General features: G+C 41.8%; 1 protein-coding gene across 1 annotated transcript; it reads left to right on the top strand.

Moving 5' to 3' along the window:
* The first annotated feature begins 1,659 nt into the window (after positions 1 to 1,659).
* Positions 1,660 to 16,733, top strand: LOC132276318 (protein DETOXIFICATION 29-like). The gene is made up of 9 exons (XM_059777693.1): positions 1,660 to 2,104; positions 2,295 to 2,531; positions 12,532 to 12,836; positions 13,610 to 13,696; positions 15,125 to 15,181; positions 15,356 to 15,594; positions 15,788 to 15,906; positions 16,077 to 16,163; positions 16,252 to 16,733. Exons 1-9 carry the CDS (start codon positions 1,721 to 1,723, stop codon positions 16,339 to 16,341), a joined length of 1,605 nt encoding a protein of 534 aa, XP_059633676.1. The 5' UTR covers positions 1,660 to 1,720; the 3' UTR covers positions 16,342 to 16,733.
* Positions 16,734 to 17,187: the final 454 nt, after the last annotated feature.

Below are 17,187 nucleotides of genomic sequence, written 5' to 3'. Positions count from 1 at the left end.
AAGCTAGAAATTTTAGGTTGGGAGACGGATTTGTACTATGTAATTAAAGTTTGAAAATTTTATAAATCAATTGTAATATGATTTTGTTTAAATACCAGTCATAGTATATATATACTTTGACTAAATTCAAGAATGAGTGCAAAAAATTAATATTAGAAAGGAAAATATAGAGAAAAAACAATAAGTTACAATTAAAAAAGAGAGTAGGTATAGAAATAAGCATTGTCAAAGAATTCATTTTCTTTCATCAATTATTTCAGTTTTTCAAAAATCTAATTTTTGGAAGAAAAATTTTGAGTATTTTGATTTCACTTGGGAAAGATATAGTTAGATGAAATATTAGAAAAATAATAATGAATTTTAATTAAATAAAATAATTTTAAATTAAACAAGATGTCAATGAAGATTGTTATATAATTCTAGATATTTTTTCTTGCAAATATTATTTTTCAAAAATTTTTGAAGTTAATTTTTTTTACTAAACATGAGGGAACTTTAGTGATTTTTATCCCTTTTTTTTTTCTTGAATTAATATTATAGATATTGTACATGTGTATATTTAATAAATAAATTAATAATGTGTTGTAATAACAACTATAATAATAATAATAAATTTTTTCACAATATTCGAATTGTTAAAAGTTTACTTAAAAGGGTTCAAGTTGAATTTTTTTTTTTTTTTTTTTAATTTCAAGGAGACATATACTAAATTCATTTTGGAACTCTCTATTTTGGGGCAAATTTTCAAACTCTCTATTTTGAGTCAATATGTGAGTGTTTTGAAAAAATTAAGGGGACCAATTAAAATTTTTGACAAATTTTAAGAATAATATCTATAAAATTAATTAATATATAGAAGATATTAATATAAAAAAATTCAAAAAGTTTGTGGGGGCCATGTTCCTGCTGCCCCCTAGCTCGCTTCCCCCGAATTGCCTTTTAGTTGTATAAAAAGATATTATTAGAGTAGCGGGGGCAAAGGCATTTAGGCATGTAAACACTTTTGGTATTATTTTTGAAACTATATGGAAGGTTTATGCTATTTAGACATTCATACCCTTAAATACATATAAAAAAAAAATTGTACAAATTAATCAATTCCAAATCAATTCGCTCTTAAAATTGCCTATGCTTGAATTATAGAATATTCATAATTTTCTTTAAGCAATGAATGATGAAGTACTTCCAAAAAAAAATGAACGAGGATGTATCACGTTCTTATGTAATGATTCAAGATGACTGGAATTCAAAAGAAAAGAGAACCTTCTAATTAGATTTGAGAGGTTTTCAATTGGTAAATTACATAATTTTGATGACTAACCCTACATTAATCCCATCACATATACGACGAGAAAACATTGCATATCAATGAAGGATGGGTGTAGGCACTATATTAAGAAAATTTCTACCCATGGTCTGGTCGGTGAGCTGTCCCGTCAACCACTCATTACTCAAAACTTTGGTATGTACACAAACACTATTCCAAAGGCTAGAATAAATCCACGTAGTGTTAGACAAAGATAAGCTTGCTGTGAGCAAAAAATAAATAAATAAAATAAAAATAAAAATAAAAATAAAAAAAATTTACAGTGCTAGATCTGAAGCATTTCCGAATATAATAAATTCTCAACTGAAATAAAAAAAACGAAGTTTGTGTGTGTATATATATATATCAGCCATGGGCTTAGGACGTGCATGATTGGTGAAATGTTGGGGCTATATGTATAGTATATATAATGATATATACCTCTTACATATATCAAAGCTCAAAAAGTTCAATCGCTTGCTTTGCGAACACATGGAAAATAATGAGCAGCCACTCCTGTCCACTAGTAGAGAAATTGACCACAATCTAACTTCAACCTGTTCTGCTGATGGTGGAAACGACATAGGTCCAATTAATGGAGTCCGGGACATCTTTAGAGAATTCTCTGTGGAGTCCAAGAAGCTCTGGTTGCTCGCCGCTCCGGCTATCTTCACCTCCATTTTTCAATATTCCATGGCCGCTATCACTCAAGTCTTTGTGGGCCATCTTGGAACTACTGCTCTTGCTGCCCTTTCCGTTGAAAACACTTCCATTGCTGCTTTCGGTTATGGCATCATGGTAGTATTTATATCTAACATATATATCTTCCAACATACAGGTTCATATATATATATGACATTAACAGATTTTGTATTTTACACTTTAGGCGACATATTCAAAAATTAGTCCCAATTCTAATTTCTGCAACAAATTTTATTTTGTGGCTACAAATTATTTCGTGACTAATGCCATGGATTATATGAAACAGTGGGGCTTGGGAAGTGCACTAGAGACACTTTGTGGGATAGCATTCGGAGCTGGTCATCTTGAAATGCTAGGGATATACATGCAAAGATCGTGGGTAATACTCAACACTGCAGCATTAGGACTCATGTTTCTCTATATATTCGGAACCCAATTCTTGAAACTAATCGGCCAGACTGACGAGATATCTGAGGCAGCCGGGAAATTGGCCTTGTGGATGTTTCCGCAGCTATTTGCCTATGCCATTGAAGATGCAAGAAATTCCTTCTCCACTTTCTCTCTCTAGAATTCTTACACCTCAACCCAAAAAGATCCCCCTTCATTTCATTCCATCTCCTATTTATAGATATTTACAAGATATTTACAAGATATTTACTAATTGCTGGATCTGGGCCTATTCCTTCGTAAGCCTTGGTCACCTTTGATGGGCTTACTCTCGTTCGGCCCATATGGCAGTGTCCTTCTATGGGCTGGCCCAGCTGTACGGACTGAATGCTATGTTTGCGAGTCGGATCTGGCCCATGTCATCCGGGGCCTCCTCAACTGCCCCCATAATTGCCCCTTATTAAATAAGGGGTAATTATTGATGGCGTCTCATCATGATGTTGACGGCTCGAGATAACCACGTGGGGGAGTGGACGGTCAGATCCAGCATCAATGTTCCGGGGCTCGATGGATTTCTCGCCTTCCCGACGCTTCGGCCCTCGGGCCCCCTCGCCTTTATAATGCTCTAGAATTTCACTTCACTTCCCTTTACCGTCTCCATCATCAGCCAAGTCTCTCTCTTTTCTAGAACAGTGCTAAGCTTTCCTTGGTGAAATTCTTCAAGAGTCATTCTTCCAGCGATCTTGCAGTCCTTCGAGGTTAGTTTCGTTCTTTTTACTTTCGGCAGGCTTCCATTTACCCTCTTGTAGATTCTTCTATCACTTCCACCATGGTTGTAGATCTGGATGTTCTTCGTATGAGACTTAGACTTCCTGATAACATCGAAGTTAGGGTTTGCCCCCAAGACGTTAACATTACGACCGGCGCCGGCCTCCTGCCTGGCGAAGTCTTATTCACGAACCTTCAATTGAATGTTGTTAGGTTCCCTCTGCACCCTTTCTTTAGTTATGTCTTCAATAGGTTGGGGATATCCCCTCTGCAGGTCAACCCCAACTTCTTTAGAATCATATCTGTTATGCTCTTGTTGATGCGTGACAGAAATCTGGACCTCGACCTCATAGACCTCCTTCTGTGCTATAAGGTGAGTAAGATCCGTATTAACGAGCCCTTCTACCACCTCTACCCGTTCGAGAAGATGTCCATATGTACTGACACAATAAAATCTGAAAAGGGTTGGAGGGATAGCATAGTGGGCATTAGTGGGGCTTGGTCTTCGCCGGCTGCAGAGGGTTACCCAATCCCGAGCGCCTTTGGTGTCTGCTCTGTCTCCTCCTATAAAAAATTCAAATCCCATAAACATGACTGCCCCTGTGAAACATGCGTTCCTCGTTTTTGCACTTACTTATGCCGCTCCTTGGGAATACCTTGTGATGACTTGAGCTATAGTGTTTGCAGGGATAGGAGTAACTACTTGAAGAGATACGTTCTGAACGATATTCCTTCCTGCTCAGATCTCCTCACTTCAGACAACCTCTTTGCGCTCTCATCACTCGGCTACAACATGAGCAGACTTCAGATTCCCTCTTTTGGCAGGAGGAAAAATACTCCCCCAGCCACTCCTGCTGCTGGGGCGACCTCCTCTCCAGCGTCAGCTTCTTCTTCAGCCACCATATCTGACACTGTCCCGAGCGCAGTGGCGACTAACCCTGTTGCCAGCGCCCCTGCTGCCAACCAGAACGCGCCCTCCCCAGCTACCATAGCTCCTGCTGCTACGGGGGGCGGTCGGGACAAAGAACGAGGCAAAAGGCCTCATCCTGACAGTGAAATCGATCCTGAGGAGGAGCCTCTCATTAGAAGGACCCGGGTCTCTGGGCCGGGTACTCTCTTGCACCGAGCGATCAGAGCTCCTTCTCCCTCTGGGCCTTCTGCAGCTGGTGGCTCTGCTTCTGCTTCAGGCCCCCCTTCTATCCCCAGCTTACCGCCATGGGCCCCTCGGTACACCCGAACGGATGGGACGTTCGTGAAACCGAACGAGACCATGCTGAAGAATGGCCAGACCGCTATGGCCTACTACAGGAGCATGTGGACTCCGAAGGACCTTGAGGCGGCAAAGGGCCTTTCCCAGAAGGACGTGTTCAGTCGCTTTCCCCAATCTGCTATGGAGGTGACTTTTATTTTATAACTCATGAATTCTCTTATATTACTTGGTTTTGCCTTCGCCCGTTCTGACTATTGGTTTAACCGTTTTTATTGTGCACCTATGCAGACATTGTTCGGGATGATGGCCATGCAGAAGCAGGTGAAGATGGGGAACGCCAGGGCCCGAAAGTATTCTGACAGCCTGGAGGTGGCTAATAAAGAAAACGACCTCCTTGCCATGAAGAATACCGAGGTGCTGGTTCGGCTTGACAAAGCCGAGCAAGAGAGAGATGTCCTGAAGAAGGAGAATGATTCCCTTCAGGATGAGAAGGACGCCCTCCAGCTTGAGAAGAGCGTCTGGCAGACTGAGCGGGAATCAATTAGAGAAGAAAAGGCAGAACTCCAGCGCCTTCTAGCTGATGAACAGTCTGCTCGGATGGCTTTTGAAAAAAGAGCTCTGGACGAGCGTACCGCTCTGATCGACGCGATCAGCAGAGTGGGTGGTGGGATGCTGGCCCTTCACGCTCGGTTCTCCAGGGTCGGTGCTCTTCGGTATGCTCAAGGATTCCGGGAAGGTTTCGCCGACCGGGTTCCGGATGAGGGACAGACCAGCTCCACTCCGGATGAGGTAGACAAGGATCTGGGGATCGAGCCTCTGGGGGTCTATGTCGACCCAGAACCCACCGAAGCGGAACGTATATTTGATGAGTGCCAGGACATCGCATCCTCAAGGATCATCACAGCTCCTCCTACCGCTCTGCCACTGACCGCTCCCCAATCGTCAACCGTGGCTCCTTCTATAGCCACTGCTGACGCTGAACCCCAGCCGAACGATTCAGTCATTCACCTGGATTCCCCACCTCATGAAGGTGAGGCGGCTGATGGGGCCGAGGAGGCGAGTCGGCAAGACCAGGATGCTGTTGGTACTGAGGCGTCTAGCTAGGGCTCCTTCGAATTCTTCTAGTTCATATCTTCTTGTAATGATGGACATCTCTCTTTTGTAAACTCAATGTTCAATATTAATGAAATGACAGAACTCTTTTTCCCTATGTGTTGTGCTCTATTCAACTTATCTTCAGTACATACATATCTTTTCTCTCTTTTTCTTTTTATATTAGCTTCGCCGCGTGTTTGTTTACGGCAAGTGCCTGGCGCTCGGCTAGAATGCCACTTGCCACTTGGCTTTAAATTTTTAGCAAGTGTCTGGCGTTTCGGCTTAGAGTGCCAGCTGCCACTTATCTTGCTTAAGTGCCTGGCGCTCGGCTAGAATGCCACTTGCCACTTGGCTTTAAATTTTTAACAAGTGTCTGGCGTTCGGCTTATAGTGCCAGCTGCCACTTATCTTGCTTAAGTGCCTGGCGCTCGGCTAGAATGCCACTTGCCACTTGGCTTTAAATTTTTAGCAAGTGTCTGGCGTTCGGCTTATAGTGCCAGCTGCCACTTATCTTGCTTAAGTGCCTGGCGCTCGGCTAGAATGCCACTTGCCACTTGGCTTTAAATTTTTAGCAAGTGTCTGGCGTTCGGCTTATAGTGCCAGCTGCCACTTATCTTGCTTAAGTGCCTGGCGCTCGGCTAGAATGCCACTTGCCACTTGGCTTTAAATTTTTAGCAAGTGTCTGGCGTTCGGCTTATAGTGCCAGCTGCCACTTATCTTGCTTAAGTGCCTGGCGCTCGGCTAGAATGCCACTTGCCACTTGGCTTTAAATTTTTAGCAAGTGTCTGGCGTTCGGCTTATAGTGCCAGCTGCCACTTATCTTGCTTAAGTGCCTGGCGCTCGGCTAGAATGCCACTTGCCACTTGGCTTTAAATTTTTATAGTAGACCGTTGGAAAAGAAAATTCTTTTTTTGTAAATTCCAGTAACTTGCTCATTCATACGTATTTGATTGACAACAAATAACATCCAATTAAAGCCAGAACTTAGCTTCTATTGGTAGTACCTCTTCAGAGACGTGGCGTTCCAGGGCTTGCTGACCAACCTTCCCGCCATGGTTTCCAACGTATATGCCCCCTTGCCAATGACTTCCGCAATTCTGTATGGGCCTTCCCAGGGTGGCATCATTTTTTTGACCATCCCCACCTTTCTTTTCAGAACCAGATCGCCAGGGGCAAAATCTCTGTGTTTTACTCTCTTGTTGTGACTATTCGCCAGCACTTGCTGATACGATGCTAGCCTTATAGCCGCTGCGTCTCTCCTTTCGTCTATCATGTCGAGGTTCAATCTTAACATCTTGTCGTTCTGATCCCGACTCCATGCTAAGCTTCTGATAGTGGGGACTAAATGCTCAACCGGTATAACTGCTTCGGTACCATACGCCATTGTGAACGGGCTCTCCCCAGTCGGCCGCCTTGGGGTGGTTCTGTAAGCCCATAGAACGTTCGGGAGTTCATCCAACCACTTCCCCTTATGATCTTCCAGCTTCTTCTTAATGCAGGCGAAAATGGTTCTGTTTGTGATTTCTGCTTGTCCGTTGGCCTGAGGATGACTTACTGCAGCCAACTTCTGGTTGATTCCATACTCCTCTAGCAGCTTTCTTACTTGCCTGCTGTCGAGGTTTGTGCCATTGTCCATGACTATTGTTCTGGGAACACCGAAGCGGCAGATAATGTTGTTCCAGATAAATCGTCTCACCTGAGTCTGAGTCACGCTAGGATACGGTTCTGCCTCCACCCATTTAGTGAAATAATCCGTGGCCAGTAACACATACTTGTTCTGAGCTCTTGCAGTTGGCAGAGGACCGACCACATCCATCCCCCATTGCGCGAAAGGCCACGGCGAGGCCATTACGTGCAATTCCTCAGGTGGTTGGTGGATCATTGGTCCATATCGTTGGCACTTATCGCACCTTCGAGAGAACTCCTCCGCATCTCTTGACATGTTTGGCCAGAAATACCCTTGTGTCATTGCTTTATGCGCTAACGATCTTCCCCCAGAATGATTGCCACACACACCCTCATGAATAGCTCGCAATACCTGCTGCGACTCCGCGGGGGTGACACATTTCAAGTACGGGCCAGAATAGGACCTTCTGTACAGCTGGTTCCGCACGATGGCGTACTTGGCAGCATTCTTTTTGAGTTTCCTAGCTTCATCCCTTTGCATAGGCAAAACGCCATCTCGAATATAGGTAATGATTGGGTCAATCCAACTCGGTTTATACTTGCCAAAGGTCCGAGTCCATCGGTTCTTCGAAAATGGACGGCTGGGTCACTATTCCTACTGGAATCACCCTCGCCAATGTTTCACCGCAACTCGAAGCACTGCATGCTAAACGGTCTGCATCTGCATTCTGTTCCCTCGGCAACTGTATGAATTCAATCTTTGCAAAGTCCTTGGCTCTACGCAGAACGGCAGAACGATATGCCCCCATCATGTCATCCTTGGTTGCGTACTCACCATTTACCTGCCGAACAATCAGCTGCGAGTCACTGTACACTGTCAAACTTTTGATCTGTAGCTCTCTGGCCAACTTTAATCCATTTAGCAACGCCTCGTATTCCGCTTCATTATTGGTGGCTCGGAACTCAAGTCTGAGTGCTTGGCTCAAGGAAGTACCCTCTGGGGTTTGCAGTTTGATCCCAATCCCAGCCCCCATCTGGTTAGAGGAGCCATCCACAAAAAGTTTCCAAGAGCCGCTTCTAAGGTCCTCTTCCGTATCTTCGGCATCACATTCTAGTAGGAAATCGGCCACCGCTTGCCCTTTAACAGCTGTTCTCGGCTCGTACGTTATGTCAAATGAACTCAACTCTATGGCCCACTTTGTCATTCTGCCCGAGAGCTCTGGCTTGTGCATGAGCGTTCTGATTGGGAAAGTTGTTAGAACAGCTATGGGGTGGGATTCGAAATAATGCCTCAACTTTCTTTTTGCATTTACAAGTGCAAGTACCACCCGTTCGGCCTTTGAGTATCTTTTTTCTGCCTCCATCAGTGTTTTGCTTACATAAAATACCGGGTATTGCACCCCTTCCTTGCAACGAATCAGAACGGCACTCGTCGCGGCACCAGATACTCCAAGATATAGAAATAACTTTTCTTCCGGTTCTGGGGCTGACAGGACTGGTGGATTCTGCATATATTGCTTCAAATGAGTCAATGCCTGTCGTTGTTCATCCCCCCAGACCTGCCTTCCATGGCTCCGAATCGTGTCAAAGAATGGTTTGCAGTGGTCTGACAATTTTGAAATAAATCGACTTAATGCAGCTATTCGTCCTGTTAGGGCTTGCACCTCTCTGATCGTCTTTGGCTCGGCATTCTTAATCAAAGCCTCTGCTTGAGCGGGGCTAACTTCGATGCCCCTGCGGTTGACCACGTGTCCCAGAAACTGCCCGGAACTCACACCGAACGAGCACTTGGTCGGATTGAGCCTCATCCCATATCGCTTTAGTACATCAAATACCTCTTGCAGATGCTTCAGATGATCATCCTTTTTCCTACTCTTTACCACCATATCATCAATATAGGCTTCGACAGTCTTACCCATTTGATTCTTAAAAACTTTGCTAACAAGTCGTTGATAAGTTGCTCCCGCATTCTTTAGTCCAAAAGGCATAACTTTGTAGCAGTATGTTCCTCGCTCGGTGACAAAAGAAGTTTTTTCTTCATCTGCGGGGTCCATAGGAATCTGATTATAACCTGAATATGCGTCCAGAAAGGTTAAACGCTCATACCCAGTGGTGGCATCCACCATTTGATCAATCTTAGGCAACGGGAAGCTGTCCTTCGGACAGGCTTTGTTCAAATTGGTGAAATCAATGCATACTCGCCATTTCCCATTTTTCTTCTGCACCACAACGACGTTGGACAACCACTCAGGGTAGTGCACCTCTCTGATAAATCCCGCATCAAGCAGTCTACCGACTTCTTCCGCTATGATCTGATTACGTTCTGGAGCAAATCTTCGCTGCTTCTGTTTCACTGGTTTGAAATTAGGATTGACATTCAGGGAATGACAGGATACGGAAGGACTAATTCCAGGCATGTCTAGGTGACTCCATGCAAATACGTCGACATTGTGGGACAAGAAATCCACTAGCTCTTGCTGCTCTTCTCTGGTCAGTCTTATACCTACTCTGGTAGTTCGTTCTGGCCTGGACTGATCGATCTGCACATCCAGAAGGGACTCCTCGGTCAAGTCGGCTGACTCCTCCACCCTATTCTGCTCGAGTGGAGGTTCCTGTAATTGCTATCTGGGGCTTGTCGAACGGACGGGCGCCTTTCCTTTCCCAGCATGCTTTAGTGTGACGGAATAACACTCTTTGGCTGCGACCTGATCCCCCCGAATGTCTATTACTTTATCTCCATCGGGCCCGAGGCACCTCATGACCTGATGCAGAGTTGAGGGTACACCTCGGACTCTGTGAATCCATCCTCTTCCCATCAGGAGATTATACGAGGGGTGAATTTCCACAACCACAAAAGTTTCCATAAGAGCTCGTTCTGCAGCTTGAACTTCTACTTCCACCATCCCGACGGGTTCCACCCTCTTCCCATCGAACCCTAATAAGGGATTTCCGGTGGGCTTGAGCCTCTCTGGTTTAATGTCGAGCCTGTCAAATGTGTCCCTCGGCATAACATTCGCACTGCTCCCAGGATCGATCAGAACTCTGCGCACCAAGCAATCTGCCACTGTCAAACTGACTACCAACGGGTCGTCATGAGGCAGTTGAACACGCTGCAGGTCTGTCCAGTCGAACTTTATCTGCATTGACGGGCTCTGCTGGTGTAGAGTGGTCACATTGCCGACCCTTTTCTTCATCTGCGCCTGCCGCAGGCGCACCCGTAGCAGCTCATCTGACTCTTCACTAGGCTCGGGTCGACCATGGATAGCATTGATTATACGAACTGGTTGCGAATTGTGGGAGCTTTGTTTATGACTCCTTTTTATTTGTTCCACTGGTCGATTCTGCTCCATCGCCGAGCCTTGAACATAACTCGCAAACTCCCCTCTAGCTATCAACATCTCCACTTGCCTCCTCAGGTTCCTGCATTCGTTAGTCTGATGTCCGAAATCAGAATGAAAAGCACGATGTTTAGTTTGATCCCTCTGTTCGAGGGGTTGTCTAATTGGCAGTGGTGGATGAAACTTGTCCTTGTTCTCCTGATACAGCCTCGCCAGAGTGACCTTCAGCGGAGTAATCAACTCTTCCTCCCTAGACCTTTTTTCGGCCTTCCAAGTGGTCTGACGTTGCGGCTGAGCCTGCTTCTGCCTGATCTTTGCCTTGGACTTTTCCTCGGTCGACACAAGCGACGTTGTCCGAGCATTAGCTGCCTCCTCTTCTTCGAGGCGCACAAAGCCATCGGCTCTCTCATTGAGTTCATCCATGGTAGCCGGCGTATTCCCTACCAGACTGGTGTGAAACGGAGTTCCGCGTGTCATGGCTAACTTGAAGGCTTGAACTGCCGTAGAAGGGTGGCATTCGATCACCATACTCTTAGTGAGATTAAACCTGGTAAGAAAGGCCTGGAGACGTTCATCCTTGTGCTGCCGCATCGTGAACAGGCTCGAGATGTCCTTCGGCGGGCGTTTGTTCCCATAGTACTGACTTATGAACCGATCGCACAGGTCCCTGAAACTGCCAATGGAGCTCCTAGGCAAGTTTTTGAACCAGCTGAGCGCCGGTCCGGCCAGGCTTGTAGGGAAACATTTGCACATTAAAGAGTCGTTTTCCGTATTCAGGGCCATTTTCAACTGGATATGATACACATGATCGATCGGATCGGTCGTTCCGTCAAACAGAATAAAGACTGGCATAGCAAACTTCCTTGGATGCGGCGCATTCAAGATCTCGTCGGTGAATGGTGAATCCACCGTCCGAGCTGCGGATCGGAGAGCTTCATTCTCTCTCTGGAGTCCAGCGGTAGCTCTGTGAGTTACGGTTCTGCCCTCCGAACCGTGATGAGTGACAGTAACCATGGAGGGCCGGTAAGACGGATCGAACGACCGTTCCTCTATGAACTCTCTTTGCCAAGGCGACGCTACTCGACGGCGATCAACCTCCATCACTTCCTCTCGGTCAAACCTTTCCCGCTGCGGATCAGCGTGAGTCGATCCTTCGTGATCTTCAACTCGACGAACATTTGGCGGCAAATTGTCCATCATCCTTTCATCACGGTGGTGAGCTGACTGATTGTTCTCGTTCTGATCGCCTTGATGCGCGATATTGGATTGAACACCTCCTTCTCCGACCGGAGGTGGATGCGAAACCGCAGGTATTTGCCGATGTTGCAGTCCAGCTTTCAATTCTGCATTTTCTTTTCTGAGAGCTTCAATCAAGTTCATCAACTCTTCAAGCTTTGTTTGCTGGACAGCTTCCATCGGATTGGAGCTTTCACCTATCATTATTCCCGAACGGAGTAAAGGCATTAATCTCAAGCTCGCGAGTAGATCTGAGCTTCGTGAGTAGGAATTTTTTAGATCTGGCTTCTAATCCTCCGAATTATGCTCACTGTTTACGAGATCTGAATTGTCTGAACTCTAAATCCGTCAGATCCTGCCACAATCAAACAACTCGTAGATCTGAAGTCACTCCAAAGCTTCAAGAATTGTAATTCCTCCAGAGCAGGTCACAATCGCTCAGCTCTGGATTCAAATCCCAAAGATCGAGTCTCGATCAACCGAATTGGTTTGAATCCATTCGATACTCCTCATTGATCAACCAAACTTCCATGCGTTTCCCACAGACGGCGCCAATTGAAGATGCAAGAAATTCCTTCTCCACTTTCTCTCTCTAGAATTCTTACACCTCAACCCAAAAAGATCCCCCTTCATTTCATTCCATCTCCTATTTATAGATATTTACAAGATATTTACAAGATATTTACAAGATATTTACTAATTGCTAGATCTGGGCCTATTCCTTCGTAAGCCTTGGTCACCTTTGATGGGCTTACTCTCGTTCGGCCCATATGGCAGTGTCCTTCTATGGGCTGGCCCAGCTGTACGGACTGAATGCTATGTTTGCGAGTCGGATCTGGCCCATGTCATCCGGGGCCTCCTCAGCCATGAATTTTCCACTAGCTAAGTTTCTGCAGGCACAGAGGAAGTTCATGGCCATGGCGGTGATCTCGGGGGTGGCACTGGCTCTGCATAGTTTGTTTAGCTGGTTGTTGATGCTGAAGCTGGGGTGGGGACTGGCGGGTGCAGCGGTTGTGCTGAACGCGTCATGGTGGTTCATTGTGGTGGCTCAGTTTGTGTATGTTGTGAGTGGGACTTGTGGTCGAGCTTGGACTGGCTTCTCCTTGGAGGCCTTTCAGAATCTCTGGGGGTTCGTTAGGCTATCTCTCGCGTCAGCAGTTATGATCTGGTAAGTTTCTTGATTGAATTCATCCCAATTGTGGGCCATCATGTTAAATTTTAATACACGTGATCATTATTTGACCTTGGGATTCCCAACCACCAGAAGACAGAGGACTGCATAATGTCATGCAAATTGTTGGGATGAAAAAAAAAAAAAAAAAAAAGGGAGGAGGATATTACTTTATGTGATAATGTTACTTTTTAGGATATATTATTTTTAGTGTTATGTGTTGTTATTTATAAATGGTGGTGGTATTATTTTTTAAACTATGTGATATTATTTTTAGACTTCTGTGATATTATTTAAAAATGATGATAAAATGTTACTTATAAATAGTGATGTAATTATTAAACACAGTGTTAGTATTTATTAAGTAATGTAAAACGTGACTAAATCACGAATATATATCCCACCATCTTGCATTATTAGTGTAAAAGTTTCAGCCGAAAGTCTTCTCCTAAGTAGCCACCGTCCGTGGGTCAAATGACTGAATCACGTGTGAGCTTACCACGTCCCTCAAACAATTTTATGGTTTGACTCATTGGTATCATGAACATACACTTAAACAATTTATGATTTGACCTAAAAACTGATCAAAAAGAACTCGGGAAAAAAATTATTTATGATTTGACTCATTAGTATCACCAACATGTTTTTGTTAGTTAATATATACATGTAACATGTTAAGTCTGGGTGGCAAAATGATTTTTTTATAGACTTGTTTGGATTTATAATTAATTATATCCAAGTCATTATTATTAATTATAAGTTTTCTGCAGCTTAGACACGTGGTATTTTGCGATCCCAGTTCTCGTGGCCGGATATTTAAAGAATGAAGAGGTTTCAGTGGATGCCTCATCTATATGGTAAGTTTTTCCATTCACACTCAAATTTTGTTTTTTTATTTCTTCTATTATGTATGTTTGTGGGCTTAGAATGATGGCAAGTTTGACTAATAACATTCAATAATTAGTCACATGGTGCCCCTAAGAAAAGAACCCAAAAAAAAAAAACAAGCATAATTGAGAGCCATGGAAATGAGAAATACGCTGACAGCTTCCATAAATAATAATGAAACAAAAAATAAATACAATTGTGGAAAGATTATCATCACACAATTTGGAGTTGGGTAACACATGAGTCCTGATTTTCTCGGTCATTAGTTAGGCCAGAATATATGAGGCTCTGTTTGGTTTGTAATTCAGAAAATAATTTTATTTTTTAAAAAAATTAAAAATAGATAATTGTACAAAAAAAACTCTAATTGGTTCAATTTTATGAAAACTATTTTCTGAAAACTCAGTTATAAAAAGGCTTGTTTTTAAAAAACTGTCTTTTATCTGAATTCTTAAAAAACTGTTTTCAGAGTTACAAATCAAGCAAGTTTTCATTTTCCTAATTACCAAATAAGTATAACTAGTCACCTGAATATTATTTTTCAAAACACTAAACTGCAAAAATTTTAAGCTTTATTTGTTTGGATGTAAAATATATATATATATTTTTTTGGTGTTTGGTTATCGTAAAATATTTACGAAAAAAAATATTAAAAGCTAACAAAAATAGATTACCCATAAATTTTCAACAAGTTATTTTACATATCCCGTCTAATAGACTCAACTTCAACATCGATCTAGACTTTTGTTAAATATTGAAAAATAAAAATAAAAATAAAAAATATATTTTTTCTGAAAAAAGAACATTTTTTTTAAAAAATATATTTTACGTCAAAACAAATGACGCATGTACAAAATATTTTTTAAATTCTTGAGAGCGAACAAAATGAATTGAATTAAAGGTTAGGCATGGAACAGAAGTTCTAGCACTACTGGGTCAGTTGGTTTTTTTTTCTTTTTCTTTTTTTTTTTTATTTTTTTGAGGCAATAAATTGTGTGAAAGTTACCAAAAAAAAAAAAACACATATAACAAACATTTGGGTATAAAATATTTTTTAATCCCAGAATGAATGTTCTTTTTTAAGTATCTAACTTTTTAAGAGGATATATTTTAGTATTTTTTTATTGCATAATGGTTGATTTAGTTCAATGTAAGATGGTTAAATTAATACTTTAACATTTCAATTGTGATATTTACTTTGGGAAACCAAAAAATTATTTATTTTGGGACATTGAAGTATTCCCCCATAACAAATTTACAATCCATTAATGGTATGCATAATTTTACATCACACTGTTTGTAGCAGAGGAGTGACATTCATGCATAGCCTACTACAACATCCAGTGTCATTAATTGGTTTTTGGTGTTTATTGTTGTTAATATTGTTGAATTTGCAGCAACAACATACTGGGCTGGACAACGATGGCAGCTTATGGATTCAATGCAGCCATAAGGTGTGAAGCTGACACACTCCATGAGACTAAGGTTTTTCTAATTTACTAACAAAAGATTAAGATAAAATCAAAACAAAAGTATAAATAAATATATTTTTTGAATTTAGTAAAGTAAAAAAGGATTAGAAAAAAGTATGAAAATTTTGCTTACTTGTGTGTTGAATAAATGGGCAGCGTAAGGGTGTCAAATGAACTGGGTGCAGCTCGTCCGAAAACTGCAAAATTTACGGCAGCTGTAGTCGGAATAACTTCATCGTTAATCGGTATCTCTTTTGCAGTCATTCTAATAATCACCCGAAAACAGTATCCAGCCTTATTTTCAACCAATACAGAGGTCAAACAGCTTGTATATGAGCTCACGCCAGTGCTAGGAGCATGCATTGCCTTCAACAGTGTTCAGCTTTCTCTATGTGGTATCAATTTATTTTAAATCTTTCCTTGCTTTGTGCTTCTTATATAGCTCTATTCTTTCTTTCTTTTTCTTTTTCTTTAAAAAATTCACGGAATTTATTGATATACAATATGAATTAATATATAGTTTTGGAGGATTTAGTAAAATTAACCCAAAATTAACATACTGAACATGAGTTTATGGTACTGCGTTAGGGGTGGCCATTGGAGCAGGGTGGCAAGCTTTTGTTGCATATGTGTATATTGGTTGTTACTATATAATTGGTGTTCCTTCGAGTCTCCTACTGGGTTTCGCTCTTAACATGGGTGTCCAGGTAATCCACTCTTCGTCTTTATTTATATTATATAGTAGTATGCAATTTTACATTTTACCAAGGACCATTGTCTTGAATATATGCAAAATTTGGAAAAGCTTCAAATTTCAAATTAGAAATCTTAATTTAAAATTAAATGGGACAAAATCTTGCCACATTAATACTTTCAGGGGATCTGGAATGGAATGCTCTTTGGATTTATCGTACAAACATGTGCTATGTTATGGCTTATTTATAGCACAAACTGGAATAAAGAGGTAACTACATACATCAACTTTCCTAATATCATCTATATTTTAGTGAATGATTTCTGTAAGATTGATCTTAATTTGATACACAATGCAGGCTTCGATCGCCGGAGACAAAATTATAAAATGGGGAGGAGAAATAGATGCTAACAGGGACGAGAATGAACCAAATAGTATCACGGCATAAAGCCACCATGAAACAAGTGACAATTCATGGCACATTCAACAACATGCTCAGGATGGCAATATTTCATCAATTTTGACAATTGCATAAATGCAGTTTGGGGTGGAGTCTTAGCAGAAGAATAAAGATGATAAATTCAAATATTTTATCGTTCAAACAAAACAATAATATTTACTTCTCCTTCCTAGACGGCCTCCCACTTTTTTTTTTCTTTCCGTTTGTTTCGAAGGAAAATATTTTTATCTTGTAATGAGGTAGCTCATGCTTGAGCAGATGGGCTGCCCAGAATCGAAAAAAGAGAGAGTGGGATGTATGGTCACAATGGTTGTTGAATTCTCTTAATGACATTTGTAATGTTTATGAATTTTTACTTGAATTTTTGTTGTTACTCGGAATTAACATGATTATGGCTTTTGGAGTTTCAAACAAGTAAAGTAACCCCCTCAAAGAATTGTTTGTGCCGAACTCAATATCGTGATCTTGTGACCTGTTAAAGTGGTTGATTGTGGTAACTGGGCTCCTGTGCAGGTGGTTGTGGTTGTGGTTGTGGTAATTGGTGAATCCAGTACAGTAAAAGTTGGTGTTAGTGTCTAGAATGTCGGAAATTTCAATTGTACCATGTTCAAATTTAAATGTAGCAAAACATAGTACAATTAATCCTTTCAAAATCAGGTCTCATAAAATTGCCTATGCTGAAATCTTAGCATGTTCATTATGTTCTTATGTAATGATGCTATATGACTAGAATTGAAAAGAAACCAGAACCTTCTAATTATGTTTGAGAGGTTTTCAATGGGTAAGTTACCTAGTTTTGAATTAGGCTTTGTTGCTTTTAAGCCCAACATAAAA

Source organism: Cornus florida, unplaced genomic scaffold (genome assembly GCF_030987335.1).
Source record: "Cornus florida cultivar Cherokee Brave unplaced genomic scaffold, ASM3098733v1 CherokeeBrave_3.0.0_Hap2_Chr10, whole genome shotgun sequence".
Lineage (NCBI taxonomy): Eukaryota > Viridiplantae > Streptophyta > Magnoliopsida > Cornales > Cornaceae > Cornus > Cornus florida.
The sequence above is the reverse complement of the archived record's forward strand: the minus strand, read 5'-3'. Positions and strand labels throughout refer to the sequence as shown.

What these genes read in the sequence shown, in the direction of transcription:
- LOC132276318 (XM_059777693.1), top strand. Translation starts at nt 1,721, where the DNA reads ATGTATAGTATATATAATGATATATACCTCTTACATATATCAAAGCTC. An exon ending in GTGGATGCCTCATCTATATG is followed by an intron (nt 13,697 to 15,124) that starts GTAAGTTTTTCC and finishes TTGAATTTGCAG; the next exon opens with CAACAACATACTGGGCTGGA. An exon ending in TGTTCAGCTTTCTCTATGTG is followed by an intron (nt 15,595 to 15,787) that starts GTATCAATTTAT and finishes GTACTGCGTTAG; the next exon opens with GGGTGGCCATTGGAGCAGGG.